At 41.3% G+C, this 21,480-nt stretch overlaps 1 protein-coding gene and 1 pseudogene across 3 annotated transcripts in view; one reads left to right on the top strand and one right to left on the bottom strand.

The window, feature by feature from the left end:
• Usp46 (ubiquitin specific peptidase 46) overlaps window positions 1-21,480 on the top strand; it is a 112,957-nt gene that overhangs the window by 17,064 nt on the left and 74,413 nt on the right. For all 3 annotated transcript variants that reach the window (XR_013092159.1, XM_076864591.2, XM_076864590.1), the window contains exons 2-4: window positions 9,256-9,336; window positions 12,432-12,645; window positions 13,992-14,221. Coding sequence is in view for 2 of the 3 variants with exons in the window: in XM_076864591.2 (XP_076720706.2) it covers window positions 9,256-9,336; window positions 12,432-12,645; window positions 13,992-14,221 (525 nt within the window). In the remaining variant the exon portion in view is untranslated. The remainder of the gene's footprint in view (window positions 1-9,255; window positions 9,337-12,431; window positions 12,646-13,991; window positions 14,222-21,480) is intronic.
• Window positions 1,659-7,854, bottom strand: LOC143406376 (large ribosomal subunit protein eL30 pseudogene; annotated as a pseudogene).

The raw sequence follows: 21,480 nt of genomic DNA, 5'->3' as shown, positions 1-21,480 counted from the left end.
CGGCAATAGGATGCAGCTTCTGGGTCCCTAATGCACTGTGCAGTTTGTGTAGTGGGATGATATTCCCAGTTTCGCCTTATTCCTTCTGCTGCCCTTTGGAACAGGCAGGCTGGATATCAGCAACTTGAGCTGTCAGCCAGGAAACTAACTCCAAAGAGCGGTGAGGTGAGTGAAGTCAAAGGCAAATAAATACCAGCAAGAAACCGAAGAGCAAATGCAACCCTAGACTCGGGCTGTGAGCCTTAGGTAACTGGTCTACAGGGCATTGGTTTTCTAAATTTAAAAAAAAAAAAAAAAAAAATTGGTACAAAAATAATACATGCTCACAGTAAAAAGTATAAAACATTGAGATGATAAAAAGGAAAGCCCCTTTGTGACCTGCTCATCTCCCTGCCTCACTCTCTGACACTGAAGGCTATTGGTAATCCTGTCTCAAGTGTAGTCCCATCTGTAGTCCCATCTGCTCAGGAGGCTGAGGGAGGAGGATCACTTGAGATCAGGAGTTTTAAGGCAGCCTGGGCAAAAGGAAGACCCTGTCTCCAAAACACGAAAACAAAAAATACCTCTCACACACAAAAAGAATCACAAACAAAATGAACAGTTTCTCAAGTGTTCTTTGGGGGGGAATTGTCATTAGATGCAGGTGTTGAAAACGGTGGTCTGGTCTGTTGTGTTCACCTGTGTTCCACTTATAGAATAGTACTGGCACAAAGAGGGCTCAGAGCACTGCTGATTGAACGAATGACATTTTCTGGATTGTCCTGTGTACATTGTTACTCTATACCATGGTCATCACTGCAGCTTGGACAGATTTTCACAGCAGTACATAGAGAGCCACTTAACTTTTCAAAATACCTACATGGGATTCCATCACATGAATCACTGTAATTATTTAACCGGTGCAAGTTACTTCTCATTTTTTTCTGTTACAGACCTTTCTACAAGGACTGTCTGACATGTTGACTGCTGATCGTCCCCTCAACATCCATTTTTCATTTCTAGTATAACAGAGATTTAAAAAAATTTTTTTTTAGACATTGGTGGGCTTTTATTCTGTTCATTTATTTATATGTGGTGCTGAGAATGGAAGCCAGTGCCTCACACATGCCAGGCAAGCACTCTACCACCGAGCACGACCCCAGCTTGGGGTAACAGACATTTTAACTGGTCATAGGTCTTAAGTACAGACAACCTTTGCCAGGTTCACTTGCCCTAGGTGCGGCCATGCGACTAGATTAGATTCTGGCCAGCGAGGTGTGAGCAAAGGTGATGTGTGCAGCACCCAGGAGCATCCTTGAAAGGGAAGGAGAGGTCTGCTCCCTCCTGGCAGAGGTCGTCTGGTGGTAGAGGCTGGAGCAGCCTTCTTGGTTCCAAAAGCTAGAAGCTGACTCCGGAGGATGTCAGAGCAACAAGATAAGAGGAACCCAGGTCCCCGGCACCACATTCTCTTAAACATTTGCATGAAAGAGACAGATACCTGTCTCATTGAAGCCACCCTTACATTATTTGGGTCTTTGTTACAGTCTGTGTCTCTTCCCACCTCTGTGAGTGTATATGCAGAATAAATAGAAGTAGAATTGAAGAGTTGAAGGACATGGTCATTTATGTATTTATTTTTTTAACCAAAATGAATGCAGTGTTTTTAAAACATGCTCTGCCAAGTTTTATTAAAGAAAAATTTTACATGTTTTACTTTTCACCAGTCTGTTCTGGCATGCTTCTAATGATATCAGAATCACCTGGATCAATGTGTGCACACTCTGTAGTATTTTCCACATGCTGTGCCCAATTCAATATTATTGCCACTGTAGTGATGGACACTAGTTTTGGCCAACATGGCATAGTACTCTATGTCAGATTACTTCAAAGCTGGACAGTTGTTGGCGAGGATAACCAATTTCGCTTTGCCCTGTCTGATCATCTTCAGAGTTTGCTTGTACCCCAGTACATACTTTCCACTTTTCATAACAAGTTGGAGCCGAGAGTTGATCGACTCCAGAGACTTTTTCGTCTTTTTTTTTTTCCCTTTTTTGTTGGCCACGCCCCCAACCAAAAGCAGCCGTCAAGATGGTGGGAGAGCTCAAAAGGAAGGGGCCATGGTCAGTTAAAACTAATGGATACTGACTGCCTATTTACTCTTTAAGCTCTGACCACCATCATCATTTCTTGAGATATTCCCCATCCAGTCATCTTATCATGAAGACATTCACATTTAATTTCTGAATATGTTAAAAATGTAAAAAGATTTAATTTACCAAAGAAAAATACTAGCAAGTAAGGCAAGAGTTTGATTCCAAATGTCAATATCAGTCATGTTCTGTATCCTAGAAACCAGTTCCTGGAAAGGGAAGGGAGAATGGAGAAGTGATAGAGGGTACCACTGATGCCTCATGGAATGGTACAGAGGGAGAGCACACACACCTATGTCCAAGTTGTCATGCTCATGGTAGCTGCTTAGCCTCAGCCATCCCCACCTGTGTGTTTATCCAACAGCTCATCTGCTCTTATTGTGGGCCTACTATGTGCTTGCTGCTGGAAATGCAGTATTGGGCAGGTCAGAGACGGTCTTTGCTTCTTTGAGGTATAGCTTAGGGGACAGGGCAGATGTTAATAATTATACTAATAACAACTGGAATGTGTAAGGTAGTCACATAGGATGCTGTGAAGAGTCAGTCGAGATTGGGGAGGAGGTAATTAATTTTCTATTAATTAAATAAACTTAGTAGCTTAAAAAGACACAACTTGGTTATCTTAGATTTCTGGAGGTCAGAAGTTGGCTGGGTTATGCATCTCCCTAGGATGGCTCTAGGGAGAATCTGCTTCCTTCTCTTTTCCAGTTTCGACTGGCCCCTTGCATTCCTTGGCTCATGGCCTCTTCTTCCATCTCTGAGGCCAGCAGTGTAACATCTTCAGTCTCTGTCTGACCTCTGATTCCACAGTTACCTCTCCTCACTGACTCCTTATCTACTCCTGCCTCCTTCCTACGAGGGTACTTGTGTTCATGCTGGGCCCAACCGGAAAATCCAGGGTAACGTTTCCATCTCAAGATCCTTAATCAAATCTGTAAAGTCCCTCTTGCCACATAAGGCAGGATTGTCCTAGGTCCTGGGGATGGAATGTGGATGTCTGAGGAAAGCATCATTGCTCTGTTTGCATTAGAGGGACTAACAATGTAGGGGTGGTCTGGGAAGAATTCCCTGAGGAGCTGGTCTTTAAACCAGATTGGTAGGATTTTTCAGGATGGTAGGATTCAGGCAGGGGAAGGGCACTTAGGTGATATGTGGGAAGGAACTAGAGGTATCCAGGACTGAAAGGCAGCCACTGGACTAGATAGTGGATATGGGGGTGTGTGTGATGGCTCATGCCTGTGATCCCAGCAACTTGGAGTCAGAGGCAGGAGGATGGCAAGTTCAAGCCTAGCCCCAGTAACTTGGCGAGACACCATCTCAAAATAAGAACTAAAAAAAAGAGCTGGAGATAATAGCTCAGTGGTAGAGCACCCCTGAGTTCAATTCCCAGTGTCGGTGCGGGGGACAAGAACAAACAAACAAATCCCCCTAAGTATACCGGAGAATGAGTGGCAAGATGAGGATGGTGACTGCAGTGTAAGTCGCTGGAGGACTCCAAAGCAGATGTGCAATTAAAAAGAGCACTTTTGCCACAGTTTTGATAGTGGGGTTAGAGATGAGTAAGGTGGAGATTGGGGGCTTTGTAGGAGGGGCTGTAATTCAGATGAGAGAACCTGGCAGCTTGGTCCAGAGGGTGTAGATTGAACCATTGGGCACTATAATGGGGGTGTAGAGTGCAGCAAGCTATGCCCAGTGTGACCCTGTGGTTTCTGGCACGAGCCAAGAGGAGGAAAGTGCTGTCATTTACTAGGTGGGAAAACACCAGAAGGAGGAGAAATCCAGGTTGGGTAGAAGGATGTTGAGGCCTTATGGGCACATGGGAAGGCCTGTATTTGTTTGTCCATTCTGGAGCTCAGACAGGAAGTTTCCAGGATGCAGAGAGAGTTGGAAATGGTGGTGTGCAGTTGCTGTTTGAATTCATGTATGTGGTTACTTCCTGGACCCTGGAGAGAGAGGCACAAAAGGAAGGAGGGCCTCAGACTGTCCCAGGGTGGAGCCAGCCATTTAAAAGTGCCCTGTTGGAATCTGCAACCTCTGGAGCTCATCAGGGATGAAGTCGGGGTAGAATTGAGAAGGGGGTCTTTGGAGGGAAAGCTGAAGGTGAGGACATAGAGACAAGTCTTACAGAAGATTTTAAAACTCAAACTTGCCATATTAATTCCCTATGCCACTGTAGCCAATGACTTGATCTTAGTGGTTTAAACAGTACACATGTACTATCTTATAGTTCTGGAGGTCAGAAATCCAAAATGGATCTCACTGGGCTAGAGTAAGCGGGTGCAGGGCGGCACTCTCCCCGGAAGCTCTCGTGGAGATTGTTTTTCTCACCTCTTCTAGGAGCTGTCTGCCTGCCTTGTCTCTGGCCCTTCCTCCATCTCCAAAGCTCACAAAGGCAAATTGAGCCCTCACACTTTGTATCACTGATCTGTTCTGCTCGGCTTCCCACCTTGAAGGACAGTTGTGATCACACTGAACCCACCTGGATTGTCCTGGGCATTCTCCCCTTTTTAAGGTCGGATGATTAGCTCATTAATACCATCTAAATTTTCCTTTGTCATGGAAAGCAATGTATTTATCATTTATGGGGGGGCCACTATTTTACCTGTATCTGTTCAGCCGTGTCCTGCTTGACTACATGTCCTGCCTGTTGTTTAGGTCAACAGTGGGCTACAGATATGACAGTGGTAGTAGATTGTAGTGGAGCTGGAAAATCCCTACCGCTTGGTGATGTTGTGGTTGTAACAGTGGGATGGCGTGCCACACACTCATGTTTGTGGTGGTGCAGATGGAAACAAACTTATTGCCAATCATATGACTGTATAGCACGTTCAGTTATATACAAAGTACTTGACAATAAACAACTACATTACTGGTTTATGTATTTACTATATTATTTTTTATTGTTATTTTAAAGTGCACTCCTATTTATATATAAAAAACAAGGTTGACTGTTAAACAGTGTGCTGTGTTGCATTGGCAGCAGCCTCAGATGTTTCACGTTTACTGTTTCCCCCCCTACCCTCCATGCTGGGAATCAGACCCAGGGGCTCATGCATACTAGGCAAGCACTCCTTACATTGAGCCACATCCTTAGCCCCTTACCATGTCTCTTGAATGCACCATTTTCTCTTGTGCTTGATTGACACTCATGATGTTTTGCTCATCATGACCCTTGGAGCAATAGGCTATTCCATGTGTATATATCATATGGCCAGGTGTGCAGTAGGTGGTACCATCTAGACTTGGGTGAGTGCACTCTGGTGTTCCCACAAGGAACTTGTGAAATGCTGTATTACTCAGGACATGTCCCCGTGTTTAAGCAATGCATGGCTCTACTATAAAAGTGGTGAACTCCCCCAAGACCCATCACAACACGACTTTATCCCCACCCCACCCCCGCCATCTCCCCACTCACAAATCTTAGCAACCCTCTGGTTTATCTGCATGTACTTCAGAAGGGACAGTTGTGTAAAGAGGTTGGGTGCTGAAGGAGGAGTGAGAATGAGGTGGTAACTGCAAAAGGCATTGATGTGGGAGATGATGAAGGGCGTTTAAATTCTGATGAGATAGACCTGAATGAAAAGGAGAGAACCTTGGGCAAGAGACACATCGCCACTGTCAATGAGAGCATGTGGGATGGTGAGTCTCAAGGGAGTCCCTATCTGCTGGTTAAAAAATATGTTGTTTCTTTTTTTTTTTCTGTTGAGAGGAGTCAAGGGGACGCTGAAGTTCTGAGAACCATGGGGAAAGTTGGAAATTGTCATTGTGGAGTGGAGAGTGAGTGCAGGAGAGCAGTGTGGGGCCTGGGGCACGCGGGGGACCATGGGGTCTATGCGCTCTGGTGCGGCTGATCAGTTTAGAGGGGCGGATGATTAGATTCAGACTGGATTGGTTTTCTGCTGGGTGGTGTGTCCAAAGGGTAGGGTACGGGGGATTTAGAAGGGCAGTTGAAATCATCACCCAAAGAGGAAGAAGCTGAATAAGAAAGTAGAGGAGTGAAAGTTCCATGAGGTATAAATGTGGCCGCGATGGGACTTAAAGTCAGCGTGCAGAGCTGTGCTTAGGTGGACAGTGGCAGCTAGAGATGAGGATTTCAGGATGGTGGCCAGGTCCAAGGTATGTCTTTGGGAGACCCAGCTAGGACCTATCTCCATGAGTTGGGGGTGGTCTTCCACAGTCAAGACAAGGACAAGGAGGCATGCACCTCTAAAAAGGGGATGTTTTGACAAGAGGGGGAGGGTGTGGGGGTCTGGAGTCAGCATCAAGGGTCAGGCCCTGCCAGCTTCTCCTCCTCACCTTTCCACACCCTTGCATGTTAGGCGTGAGTCCATGAGCTTGACTTGCAGGATGGTGAGGCAGTATTGCCCTCAGGGAAGAGCCAGGCTTCACCCAGCTGTCATTCACTTTCTTCCTGGGCTGTGCTGTGCTGTGCTGTGGGTGGTGCTCCAGCATACTGTCCCAGAGGAGCTGTCCCCTGGGACTCTTCCCTTAGGAGGAGTCACCATCCTCACAAATGGGAAAATACCAAGATAGGTAGAAAAGAGCAGAAGCAATCTAAGACTTAACAACTAGCAAAAAAATCATACATTAACTTGAATATGTTGCTTTATTTCCTAAAGATTTAATGAGATTTATCTCCTTGTGCTATATTTTTGTATCTGACGTTTCTCCCGGGCTCTAAGCCATATATTCTAATTTTTCTTGAAAAATGGCTATGGGTATATTTAATGCACATTATTTACATTGAATTATGATCGAAAGGTAACTTTACTGAAACTTTAGTGATTTTTTGTCTGTACCATAAAATCCTGCCATAATTTGATATGTTATTTCAAAAATTTAGCCTTGTAAGTAGAGTTACATTGGTCTCTCTCTCTCTCTCTCTCTCTCTCTCTCTCTCTCACACACACACACACACACACACACACACACATAAAATAAAAAATATTGAAACTACCTTACCCACAAATGAACATTGAACTCATACCTCACTCAGTCTCAGATGATGGGTGAAGGAACTTAGTTTGGTGGGGCAGTATGAAGGACCTAGAAACCAAGTGGAAACAGGATATTAGGGTGGGGGGATGCAGTTTGCCATTTCTGCTGCTATTTTCTTTCTTTCTTCTTCTCCTTTTTTTTTTGCATTTAATGTTTTCTTGGTGACTAGTGGCCATCTTTACTAGGTCTCAGCCTCCATTTTGGCCATTTCTTCCTGTTAGAGGTGCTAATTTTGAGTTAGGACTAAGTAGTAGCAGCAGATTTTAAATTGATAATAAAACATGGCTTTTTAGCTGGGCGCAGTAGTGCAGGCCTGTAATCCCAACAGCTCTGGAGGCTGACGCAGGCAGATCACAAGTTCAAAGCCAGCCTTAGCAACTTAGCAAGGCCCTAAGCAACTTAGCAAGACCCTGTCTCAAAATAAAAAATAAAAAGGGCGGGGGATGTGGCTCAGTGGTTAAGCGCCCTGAGTTCCATCACTAGTGTCAAACAACCACCACCACAACAAAAAACATGTCTTTTTACCAATCTGTCTATATCCCAAAGTTTCTGTGAGCTAAGTCTTAAGTGATAGCCTGAGAATGTGAGAAGGCTACAGAGTTAAGGAAGAACAAATGGAGTTTGATCCAAACCATTCCTCAAACTCCATCCGGCCCTTCACATCCATGGGCTCTTCATGCATGGACTCAGTCAGCCACAGGTCAACAATACCAAAAGAAAACTTCATCTTTACTGGACATGTACAGTCCTTTTTCTTTGCTGTTATTCTCTAAACAGTACAATGTAGCAACTGTCTACATGGTATTTACGTTGTATTAGATATCATAAGTGGAGATGGTTTAAAGTATACAGAAGGATGTTTGTGGACTGTATATACTACATCATTTTACATAAGGGACCCAAGCATCTATGTAGGGGTTCCTGGGACCAGTCTTCTGCAGATAAAGAGGGGCCCCTGCACTTACCTTATTGGAGTGAACCTAGTCACTTCCTAATCCCAGCAGACTCATTCAGGCCTGGGGGAGTAATGATTATCCATTGCCAGTGACTGCCCCTTAGTGGGGCTCAGTCAGTGTTTTAACAGGCAGGATCACTCTGTGCAGCATTTGTTTAAGGTCAGGGACTTTCAAGTCTGACTTCTGGTTTTATCCTGTGGCTTTACCACTTATTGACTATGGACTTGGGAAAGATTCTTCAGCTCTTCTGAGCTTTAAGTTCCTTGTCTGTTAAATGCAATCTGTTGGATAACTGTTAGGATGAATAGCACAGTCCTTGGCACATGCTAGGAGTAACTGGTAGCTGTTTATTCCCATGCTGGAGTGTCTCGTGGCTTCCCAATTTGATGCATCTGAGAACTGTTAGGTGTCAAAGTGTATTTCTCCATTACTCACAATATTCTTTGGATACATTACCTTCTAGGTAAGGCCTTCCCTGACCTTTCTTCTTAGAGGTGCAGCTGTCCACCCTCTGCTGCCGTATGCCTCTCCTTCACCACTGCTTCCTGTCGTCCCCATCCCTGCTTCCTACTTTCTTCTCTATTTCACTTGCCAGTGTTCTCCTCCAGTGCACCGCACTCCTAGTAAACTGTCCAACCTGCTTGCTTTGTGTCTCAGGCCGTCTTCATCTACTAAAGTGGGCACTCCATGAAATGAGGCAACGCGTCTCTTTTGTTCACCACTCTCTTATCAACATCTAGACGGAGACCAGGGTCTGGCTCAGTGGGTGCACAGTAAATCCTTGTCAAATGAAGAAATTGACTTTGAAAGTGGTAATATATTTCTCCGTGCCATGTTTTTTTAAAGCCTCTGCAGCTGTCTAGAATGATGATGTTTTATTCAAAAGTTCTTAGTGATAGTTTGCTCATTTGCCTATCTCACACTTCCTTTCCTGAGGGAGGATGATGGAAACCACAAAGAAAAGGGCTGAGTGGATGAAGAAGAATAGAGCTGGCATCACTACCAAATCTACCGACTTCTTCTGACACCTTGCCTTTCAGTGCGAACATCCCCAGACACCTGTTGACCAGGGGAGATGCTTGTCTCTGTAGTAGGCGGCTCAAGTATCCTCTTGTTTTCTTGTCTATTTTACATGCAACAGAGTTTTTGTTATTTTTTTTTTTTTCTTTTAGGGCACCAATGCCTCTGCTCTGGAAAAAGACATTGGTCCAGAGCAGTTTCCAATCAATGAACACTACTTCGGATTGGTCAATGTAAGTATTTAAAATGTACTATTTTTATCAAACGTTTTAGAGTATTTGATGCAACCTCTGCTGCCATCTTCATCATTACCAATTTTTAAATAATTGTCAATGTGCATTAGTTCATAGAAGTGGCACATGTTGGAAATCGGGGGGGCATTTTAATCTATTTTTTGAAAGTTTTAAATGAATTGTCCCAGAAAAAAAGGATTTAATTACGACAATATTGGGTCAGAATCACATCCCCCTTCCCCGTGCTTTGAGGGATTTCCTTTGCACACATAATCTCATGGTGATTTCATTAGCCTTTGTAGCCAAATCTGCTTTTGCATGTCCTCCTTTATCATGGGGTGAGCTCTCCAGGCAGGCTTTGTTTCTGTATGTATCAGTATAGCCAGAGTTCTGACACTGTCACCGGATCATCAGTAGTGACTGGCTCATAATATAACCTGGTAGCGTGCCAGGAACAGGGACAGCTGTGGGGAAGAACCAGCACATGTTGCTCAGAATTGCTTGGCCTCACTTTCCATTGCACTCTGCAGTAGCCCCTTGTATCTGGCTGGACTTCCAGGCTCTGCTTCCTAAGTAGGTTGATGATAATCAAGGAGCAGGGAAGTGTCACCCACCCCTCCTGAGCTACCCACCCCTTGTGAGTTTCCTTCCTCACCCGGTCCTTTCTCTCTGTGATGGAAGTTTGAAGTGACATCAAGTGTTAATTCATAAACACATGGTTTTCTGGAACAACTGCTCTGTGCATAGACTGCCAGTGCCCAGGTCTGGTCAGTATTAGGGTAAACTGGAAATATTCTCTGCAAGGAAGTACAGCCTAGGATATAATGGAAAGAACAGTGGTTCCAGTGCAGAGGAGACCTGTGTTGGAATCCCGCCTGTGCTGTTCCCTAGCTATGTGATCTTAACCTGCATTTTCCCATCTGTAAAATGGGGATCATAGTTTACACCCATTTGGGAAAAGGATGGATCAGTATAAGACCCTGAGATGAGATCAAGGCACATTGTGGACACTTGGCAAATTTTTGCCCCTTTTCTTTCCCAGGAGTTTGGCCCTGATGCAGTGAACAACTCCAAGCATTAAAGAATGTCTGGGTAAAAGTGAAAAACTGAATAGAGAGGAAAGAAGAGAAGGTGGAAGGATTAATAAAGCACTAGAATATAGGGCATTGTGTGGGTGAAATACTGACTTCTAATTTTACTACAATTTTTTTAGCCATTTTCCCCGGGCCTCTGCTTAGCTCTGTGAAGATGATTATTGAAGTCATGGGAACTCTGCCCTGGCTAAGGAAAATACAAATGCAGACTATGAATGAAAAAAAGAATTAAGGCCCCTTTCTAGTTTGTGGAAGAGTTGTGTCCTCTGTACTTGTTACTTTCTTCATTTATGATCCCTCAGGTGGTAATTTATGATGGTTCCAGCGTCTCTATAAAAGGTTCATCTTCTGTTACATAATTGTGGTAAAGCAGATTAAAATATGTAAAAATAGGGAACGTTCTATCTCAGCTCCCGTGGAGATGTCATGAAGGTGTGGCGGAGCCTGTGTTCCGCTCTCAGGCAGAGGACTGAGCCCGGAGCCAGTTCCGAGAAGGTGTCTGTGCCCTAGTGAGTCCTCCACTGCAGTCTGCAATCTGGGCTGTTAATCTTGTTACTTCCTTAGGGTCTTTCTTGCTGCTTATTTCACTGTGTAGGAGCAATTCTGAAGTGATGGTCTCAGCCGTGCTCTCCCACGGAGTCGGACTTAGTCACTGGGAACCGAGTGAGATAATGACTGTCTCCTCTGTACTCATAAGCTCAGTGTCCATGACTTCAAGAGGTATTAACATATTACTGTGTGGGCTCTAATCTAGTTATAGGAGACTGGGATTTGGGTGATACTGTACTGGAACAACTGCCTCCTTGGAAGAAATGAAGGAGGGTAATTTAGAAGGTAAGAGGTGGGAAGATGGGAGATTGGCTTAAAGAGATATATATATATTTTTTTTGCCTCCTTTGCTCTGAAGTGAGGCATTGTGGTCTGAGGCAATGGGCAGGGGCACTGGACTCTTGAAAGAGGAGAAAGAGCCCCCCCTTCATTTCAGGCTGATTCAGCTGGGCAGGTGGTTCCTAGTTCCTTCATTTCTTTTTGATTTGGGTTTAGTTTCCTTGTCATGAGAGTTTTGATGTGTTGTAAATGTGGCAACTTTTATCTGGCCAGCTGCTTTTCTTGGTCTGCATATTATGTAGATTTTTTTCTTCTCTTTTTCTAAGCACCAGAAGGTTTCATTAGACTGTTTATCTAAGCATAGGCAGAGTGCTTATTATTTTAGAGATTTTTATGGGTTAGAGAAGCACTAGAATTATGTGTAGTAGTCTCCCCTTCTCTGTGGGGGTTATGTTCCAGGACCCCCAGTAGATGCCGGACACCATGGATAGTACTAGATATGTACTATGTTTTTTTCTATACATGTATACCTGTGATAAAGTTCAATTTATTACACAAAGTTAACAACAACAATAATAATATCCTAATACAACAGAATAGTTAAAACAATATTCTATAATAAAACTATCAGTATCATTTCTTGTTTTTTAAAGATGGCTTTGGAGCCATTATTAAGTAAAATAAGGGTTACTTGAACACAAACACTGTGGTACTGTGACAGTTGATCTGATAACTGAGATGGCTACTAAATGATGTATGGACTGGTAGCATATACATCCTGGATACACTGGGCAGAGAGATGGTTCATGGTCTTGGCAGGATGGCACAGGACGGTATGAGATTTCATCACATAATCCCGAATGGGTCACCATTGAAAACTGACGTGTCATTTATTTCTGTAATTTTCCACTTAATATTTTTGGACTGTGATTAAGATTACAAGTAACTGAAACCATGAAAGGCAAATCACAGATAAGGCCCTTTCATTCTTTTCCCTGGGGATCAGGTAGTCACTGGTGTTTAGCTAACCAGTTTTCTCATGTGGTGAGCTGGGCTCTGATACAGGGAAATCTGGGCAGGTTCATGGATCCTGGCCTTCTCCTTCTCTCCTCCTGTTCCAGAGCTGGCTTTCCTCAGGCAATGACTTGAACCACCCCTCTTGTCCTTTGGCAGTTTGGAAACACATGCTACTGTAACTCCGTGCTTCAGGCCTTGTATTTCTGCCGGCCGTTCCGTGAGAATGTGTTGGCATACAAGGCCCAGCAAAAAAAGAAGGAAAACCTGCTGACGTGCCTGGCAGACCTCTTCCACAGCATTGCCACGCAGAAGAAGAAGGTCGGCGTCATCCCACCAAAGAAGTTCATTTCAAGGCTGAGGAAAGAGAATGGTGAGTCAAGATGGCGCATACTGGATTTAAGGCTCTAGAATAAGGGACGCTGACAGTTCTGTGCATCTTTACAATGAAAAGCCAACTTGGTTTCTAAAGGGAAAATAAGTATGGTCAACTATTCAAGTGTCATTTTTTAAGAAAAGTTATTTCTTCCTCTCTATCCATTATATATAACACAAAATTGTTTTAACAATATGCTTAAGAATTTAGATCCATCTCATGATAGAATAATTTTTTTTTTTTACTCTATTCTGAGTGGGATCTTTGTAAGAGGAAAATGGTCCATGGCAGCCTTCTTGAGTGGGACAGACATCAGATTAAATAGGCTGATGTAATAACTGAATAAAATAGTACTATTTTCTAAACTTGTCATAAGTGGTAAAGTAAGTGCATATTTCCTAATCAGAGTCTCTGCCGTTTTGAAGATAATACCTCATTTTTATTTGCCTAAGACAATTAAAGGATATCAAGTCGATATCTATATGATAAGAATGTGCTGCCGTCACCTGATTTTTCTGTCTTCTCTTTTGTGGGGGATATTTTGCACTGATAATATTTCTGACCAGGGAATTATTTGTCGGGGCAACTTGTGTTTATTCTAGATTTTGCTTTCCTCCAACAGACTTGCACAGTTAATCAGATGTTTATTTTACAAAGTCTTATTTAATTTGATTGCTATCTTTTGAAGCTGTTGTGGTTTCTATGTACTAGAATACAAGTCACTCAGGGAGAGAAGGAAGCAAGCACTCCCAGTCCAGTGGTGAACATGATTAATAGTGGAGTTTCACAGCTGCATTCATCTCCCAGTGAATGGTCCTGATAACAGGGGGCAGCAGGAGGCTTCTGGAGTCATTTGTAATTTGGTTTTGGAATAGTATCAGATAATGTGCTCACACATATTCCTCATCTCCCTTGTGTATTTAAGCTACTTCCTGGCTGGTCCAGGGTTTAATATGCTTTTTGGGAAAAGGCTCCAGGACCCTGAAGAAATTACCCAGTGAATAATTGGTCATTGCGATCACATCATGTTGATAATTGGTATTTTATCAGATATATTGTCAGGCAATTTATGTTTTTCTCTAGAACATATAAAAATTCTGCTCACTTTTTACATACATGTCTATAGGGAGACAGAGGAAATTGGTTCTTGATGGCGGCAGAAAATGGAAATGAACAAAACTTTAGAAACTTACCCATTGAAGCCACGTGATAGAGATGAATCTATTTGTATTCCATACTGTCCACCCTTTCAATATAAAAATGGAAGTGTGGCATGTGAAACTATGCATCTCTGTTTGCCTTTTAAGAACCAGAGATGGAAATAATGACCTTCTCTTTTCCAGATCTCTTTGATAACTACATGCAGCAGGATGCTCACGAATTTTTAAATTATTTGCTAAACACTATTGCGGACATCCTGCAGGAAGAAAAGAAACAGGAAAAACAAAATGGGAAATTAAAAAATGGCAACATGAATGAACCTGCAGAGAATAATAAACCAGAACTCACCTGGGTCCATGAGATTTTTCAGGGAACGCTCACCAATGAAACCCGATGCTTAAACTGTGAAACTGTAAGTATTGGGGCGCTCTCATGAAACCTGCTTATGCACATTTAGGTGGGCAGTGCTGTGCATGAGTGCAGCATACTGCTATAGAACTAGCAGTTCCCTTCAGCATATTTGGAGGAGCTTATTCATGAATATGAAACTGAAGTGCAGACTTTGAGAAGCATGAATCCATCCAAGATGTCTCAGCTGGCTAATGCAGTGATGAGGCAGATCTTTTGAAATGCTGGATTGCTTCGCGCCATGGACACTTTTAGGGTCTAAAAATTACACGACTGAATTGGATCATAACCATTTATCTTAAAAAGATTTCGGTCACCTGTGATTTGGAACAGATCGTTGCCCCAACTTAAAGTGAGTTAGCTGTGGTTCAGTGGACTTGAAGTCAAAAGATTGACTCCTATTTTTCCAAAATAGAAAATTTCTACCACAGAGAGCTGAGTGGATAAGGCGAGTCACTCACAGAGCTGTTTCGAGGTTTGGGTGAGCTTATGTGTTTGGAAGGGTTTGGCACATGAGAGGTACTTAATGCTGATTGAATTTGAAAACATGTTCTCCAGAGCATGATACAGAATGGCGTATTTGCTTATTATATTTAAGCTTTGTGAGTGGCCTCATGTATTGATATTTAAGAGTCCAACTCTGGATTCAGGCTGCCTGGGTTTGTATACTGGCTCTGGCACAAGGTAGTGCAAATTATTCCTCTTTTCTGTCTCCTTATCTCTAAATTGGTGATTATGTGTGTGAGTGTGTGTGAGAGTGAGAGAGAGAGAGAGAGTGAGTGAGAGAGAGAGAGAGAGAGCGTGAGCGAGCGCCTGTTTCATAAGTTGCTGGGAGAATTAAATGAATCAGTCCTAATAAAGCACTTAGAACCATGTTGGCCCGTAATATCCATGCAATAAATGTCAGCTATTTGTTGCAACTACTCACAACATAGAAAGTCTATGGTTTCATTAAGGGTCTCAGAGTTTCTTGATAGTATCTAAAAAAAAATGTCTATGATTGTGCATTTTGTGGGACGGGAGACAGGTGCTTTTCAATAGATCTGCTAATGGCCCCTTAGTCTGGTCAGGCTGCTGTGACACAATGCTATAATGGATGACTTAAGCAAAGAAAATTAGTTTCTCACAGTTCTGGGGTCTGGAAATCTGAGATCAGGGCGCTGGCGTGGTCTGGTTCTACTGAGGGCTCTCTTCCTGGCTTGGAGATGGCTGCCTTCTTGCCATGCCCCCACATAGTAGAGAGAGAGGAAGCCAGTTCTCGTGTCTCTTTTTTATAATGACACCAATCCCATCACACCCTTATGACCCAAAGACCCCATTTCCAGATACCATCCCTTTAGGGGTTAGGATTTCAATATCCATCTAGAGAGGACACAAACATGTAGTCCTTTGCAAGTTGTGACCTCCCAAAAACGGTTAGGAAATGTGGATTTAAACATCAACTTACATCTGTGTAAGTAGAGAAGCCTTTTGTTTTTGGCAGTCTTTCTAATGTTCTTTTTAATGGTGTTTGAATCAATGTTCTGATTTCATTGTGGAAACAATTAGAAACCATAGCTAAGCAAATGGAGACTAAAAATTGCTAGTAATCTTCTCATGCAGAGATGATAAATTTATAAGAATTTTCTAAAAATTCTGACATATTAGCCCCACTTGCACATTTAAAAATATATCCTGCCCAAACATTTTCTGCACATAATTATTTATCTTGAGATCCTCCCATCCCCTTTTTTCATTTTCTCTCCCTTCCTCTGTCCCTTTATACCTTCTATTCTGGTAAAATTCAAATGAATATGAAAGTGGAATAGCTTAATAAACCCCACATATTCAGAATCAGTGATTGCTAACACTTTGGCCCATGTTGATCTTCTCTCCTTCCACACGCCTCCTCCCTCATTAAACTGGTTTATTTTTAACCAAAGTGAAAATAATCTTTCATTTGTAATTTCTTTATTATTTGCATGTATCTGTAAAAGGAAAAAAGTGTTTTTATTTTTAAAAATGTGCAGTACTTGGGGATGGGGATGGGGATGTGGCTCAAGTGGTAACGCGCTTGCCTGGCATGCACGGGGCGCTGGGTTCCATCCTCAGCACCAAATAAAATAAAGATGTTGTGTTGTGTCCACCGAAAAACTGAAAAATAAATATTAAAAAATTCTCTCTTTAAAAAAAAAAAAGTGCAAAACTGTTACCATACCTAAAAAAAATCCCTTTCCATCATTATCCATTCAGCATTCAAGTTTCTTTGATGATGTTATTTTTTTTTATCGGTTGGTTAATTCAAATCACAATTCAAACATGGTCCATACATTGCATTTGGTCAATATGCATTCTAATCTACAGCTTGCCTTTACTTTCCTCTTTTTTCCCTCCTTATAGTTAATTTGTTGACGAAATCAGGTTTTTTGTCCTGTAGAATATTCCATACTATAGACACATCCTTGTGGTGTTATTTAACATGTAAAATAAAATGGCACCAATCCCATCATGAGGGTTTTCTACCACATTTACCCAGAAATCCATTCCCAAAAGGATTACCCAGCAAGTCTTTTAACCATGTGCATAAGAAGACTTGTATGAGAAGGTTGTAGCAGCATTTTAAAGAATAAAGAACTATCCGCATACCTGACACCTGGAATAAGAAATGGAACATTATCAATAACCCTGAAGCTGTCCAAGTGTTTCATTGCAATTTAATTATTCTCTTAAATACTTATTCTCTTAAGTCACTATTTCCAATTTTGTTATTAGTACTTGTTTTTCTTCATGATTTTACCCACACGTGCATGTTTATTGCTAGAAATTTAATTGTGCGTGTTTATGACTTTTATATAGATGCCGTCATATTCTTCTACAATTGCTTTCATCATTGAAAGATCCAGCCATTTTTTGTGTGCAGAATGGTTTGTTCATTTTCATCATTGTGCAGTGTACTGTTCTGGAATATACCACAGTTTATTTTTCCATTCTTTTATGTTGTGTCTAGTCTTTGACTTATTGACAGAGCTGCTACAGATCTTATACAAGTGTCTTCTGGTGCACATGGGCAAGTGTTTCTAGAGTAGTCCTGTGGGGCATGGAATTGCTGAGTTATAGAGCCCATTTGCCTTCCAGTTTAACTAGGTAATGCCAAATTGTTTCTAATGTGGTGGTAAGTTTCTATAATAAATTTTCTGGTGTTGGCCCTGCCTTATATTTTTTTGATAAACCAAACTTAATTTTTATCTTTTTATATACATTGTTAGTTTTGAGATCTATTTTTTTTTCTTTTTTAGGATTTTTGCAATGGAGTTTTTATTAGTGAAATTGATTTGAATTTTTCCTTTCTCATAGTGCACTGTCTATTTTTGGAGTCAACATCCTTATAAAATAAGTTTTCTTTTCTTTGGAAAAGTTTGTATACAGTTTGATCTATCTGTCAGATGTTTGCTAGAACTCATTATCTAACTTACATCCTTTAAACATATAGAATGGCCTGTTTTGATGTTTTTATGAATGGCCATGTTGCCTCTCTCCCTTTTTTTTTTTTTTTTTTTTGTGGTTTTAGTGATTGAACCCAGGGCTCATGCCTGCTATGCAATTGCTCTACCATTGAGCTACACCCCCAGTTTCCCCTCCCCAACCCCTCCCAGCCTCTGTAGTCTTTTGTCTGTTGGTTTCTTTTGCTTAGTATCCCTCATGAGATTCATTTGTGTTTTGAATGATGCAGGCAATGTGCTTTCTTAGAAAGCACATTGTAATTCATTCATTATCATTGCATACAATATTCTGTTGAATGCATATACCACAGTTTACTAATCCACTTTAGTGTTGATGGATATTTGGTTCTCTCCAGTTTTGGTCACTTATGAACAATGCTTCTATAAACATTGTAATATTATAAACCCTGGTGCACATAAACTCAGTTTCTTTAGAATGTACACATGGAAGTAGACTTACTTGTTTGTATCATATGCTTATCATTTATATCATTTGAGAGTATCAGATTCTTAAAGCAGTTATACCAGTTTATACACCCAACGTGTGAGCACTCTCATTTTCCAACATTTGTGTTTCTCCTAATATTCTCAGATGTCCTCACTGTTGCTAATCTATAACTGTTTTTAATTAAGTAAAAAAACAAAACAAAACAACAAAAAACATTTTTTTTCCATATCTGCTATGTAAAGGTAGGAGATGCTGAAGATACAATGAGAGCCTTGTCTTTCTGGAAGTTCCATTATGAAGACATATTAATGACAAAATGAATAATTGGTTATGTAATTACAATCGCAAAATGCCACGAAGGAGAAGTACAGTCTACTCTGTGACCGTACAGTCTACTCTGTGACCATATGATATAGATATGAGAACAATGGGTATCACGTCTACATTTGTAACCAGGAAATCTGCACCATACTGGTTGAATCCTTTTTGGTTGTCTTTGAAGTTAAAACTGCAGTTAAATCCATCTTGGCAATATTCCATCTAGATTTTCAAGAAGACTCTGATGATTGGTTCAGTTTCTTTTTTGTCTATGAATAAGTGAGCCAATCCCAACAAACACAAATATTGTATCCTCAAATGCTGGTACTGCAAAGCAATTACCTGGCTTGTTATTTCCTGAAGGGTTACCATGGACAGGAAGCCTTTTGCCAGAGGATTCCTCCAAAAACTTTGAATCATACCATAATATTTTTTATAATGGGAACCACACTATTTGTAGTTGGTTTGTGAAAGTAGATGAGGGTGGGTGGCTGTGTTTTTCTGGAGAATGGGACGATCTTTAAAAATTGTATATTTTTTCCACCTTGAAATATGAGGATGATTTTTTCCCTCCCTGAAGTTACTTGTATAATTCCCTCCATTTTCTTAGATCTTTCAACTGGATGGGATCCTAGAGTCATCTAATCCTTCTTCTGCCAGTGTCCCAGTCCCTTCTATGATGTCCTAGCCAGTTGGTCACCAGCATTCGATGGACCCCATCCAGAGGCTGGAACTCAATCTCCCAAGGATGCATTCCGTTTTTAGAAAGCTCTAGTTGTTCCAAAGCCTTCTGCTTTCTAAGAAAGCACATTGCCTGCAGGCTCTTCCTGTTGTAAAATGCAGAGGACTTAGTGTTGAGGAAAAGCCACTGTGAAAGTTTTCCTTCAGAGATGAGAGACCTAGAGCCCTCTTTGAGGGAGGTCCCTTTGAGGACAGTCCTTGCCTATGGCAGGCAGCTGCAGACAGAGCTTTAGTCAGAATCGCCAGGACCCACTCTTGTGAAATCTCTCAGTGGGATTAAATTGCCCTAGATCCTGAGCAGCAAATTAGCCCCTGGGGACTCTGTGCCTTTTGTCCCGCCTCAGCCTCTTGTTCCTCCAATTGTGGAAAACCCTTGTGCCAGTCTTCAGGTTTTCAGAAAGCAATGATTTTGCCCCTAGGGTCTCACCCTTTGTAAGCATTGCTCATGATTATAGTGCAAATGTCAGCTGTGGGATTTATGGAGACAAACTGTTTCTTTCTGCAATAGATTTCTCCAAACTATTTTAAGGGGCAATTCATTGCTGACTTTTCCAGATAACCTTGATAAAAGCACTTAAGAATTGGGGCTTGGGGATTTTCCACTCTAGCTAAGAGCTCTCTTGGTCTATCCTTTGTTTGCTTCCAAAGATTTATTAGGCTAGTTGGAATTTTATTTTGTTGTTAATTTTAATTTTTCCTCTTTTATTTCAGCTGAGTTTTTTTCTCTGCATATCTGTGGATTTTCAGTGCTTTTCCATGGCTTTAAGACCCATTTACATTTGTTTCTGAAGCCAAAATGTTGTTTAAGGAACTGCTGTTCCAAGTACCAATTTGCAGCTCCTTATTGCTTTGTTTGCAGAGGTTCAAATTGATCCTGTAGAGGATCTGAGGCCTTCACAGATGCAAGCATGGGCAGGTTCATGCATGGAGGTGCATCTCTCGCCTAGTGGAGAGTCCCAGAATTGGGGTTTCAGATGGGTGGAAGTGGCCTCTTTTCTCAGCCAACCCTTTGGTACTACCTCCAGCTAGTACACTGTCAGGTCATAGTTGAGCAGTGCAGAAACTTGTCACTTTTTCTACTAACTCAGGAAAGGAATATGGAGATTTAGAAGCACATTTGAATATAACTTCAATTATTCAAGAATTGAGCAAAACTCATGATTTGTATGTATGGTCTGTACATTCACTTGTTCTATTAACTGATATATAATTTAATTACCTTAAAATAAAGAGCAAGTAGGGTCTCTTCTGTTCCTTTTAAACTGGAGTGTTTGGGTTGTAGGGAGGACTCCATGCCCAGAATGAGGGGAGAAAGGAGAATAAGATATAGCTTGTTCTTACTGAGAGTATTGGGTCTCCTAGTGATATATGTTTCCTTGGGGACAAGCTGTATTTTGCCTTAGACCAAATCTCTGTGTGTAGGAAGAATATGTTTTTTTTTTTTTTTTTTTTTTTTTGGCAGCTTTCTTAGGAGAGAGAAGGACACCCCAGGATCCCCACCCCCAATTTTTGCTTGATCACTCATTGCTTCTGATTGACACTCTGGGGCAGGGAAAGGGAAAAGTCCAAAGAGGAAGGCTGTTCCTGCTGGGTAGATTGACCTGAGCATTACTTTCTCACATTCTAAACCTAGAAGTACTTTGCATTTGGAAGTGAAAAAGGTACAGTAACTTTCTTCTGTTAGGTATTAAGATTTTTACCTTTTCTTCCTCTTCCTGAAATCATTATTAGAGAAAAAAAAATGGCATCTAGTAGGACAATTTATTTTTGTGATTTTTTTTTTTTCGTTACAAAGTAATGCTAGTTATCCAGCTTCTGTATGATTCCAGTTGGCTGTAATCCTTTGGTTTTCTCCCAGAAAGGTCCATTTAGGTAAAAGTAAATAAATAAATAAACAAACACATAAATTACTAATAAAAAATAGAATAACTTGTGGTTTGTTGAAAAAACAAATAAGAATATATAAAAATCATTCATATTACTACCACTCAGGTGCCACTGCTCATATTTAGACGTCTTTCTGTTTGTTCAGTTACTTTTTCACTTAGTGAATATTTATTGGGCATTTACCAAAGACTGGGTTATTTAGGTACTAGATATAGCAGTTGAAATAGAAAAGATGGTTCTTGTTCTTTCATTTATTAATATACCTATATAAAACTGTAAATTTCCCTTTACTGTTTTAACTGAATACCATAGATTTTGATATTACATTTTCTTTGTCCATCAATTCAAGTATTTTCTAATTTCTCTTGTGTTTTTTTTTCATTTACCCAT

Source organism: Callospermophilus lateralis, chromosome 8 (assembly GCF_048772815.1).
Source record: "Callospermophilus lateralis isolate mCalLat2 chromosome 8, mCalLat2.hap1, whole genome shotgun sequence".
In the NCBI taxonomy this organism is placed as follows: Eukaryota; Metazoa; Chordata; class Mammalia; order Rodentia; family Sciuridae; genus Callospermophilus; species Callospermophilus lateralis.
Note: the sequence above shows the minus strand (reverse complement) of the source record. Positions and strands in the feature narration are given on the sequence as shown.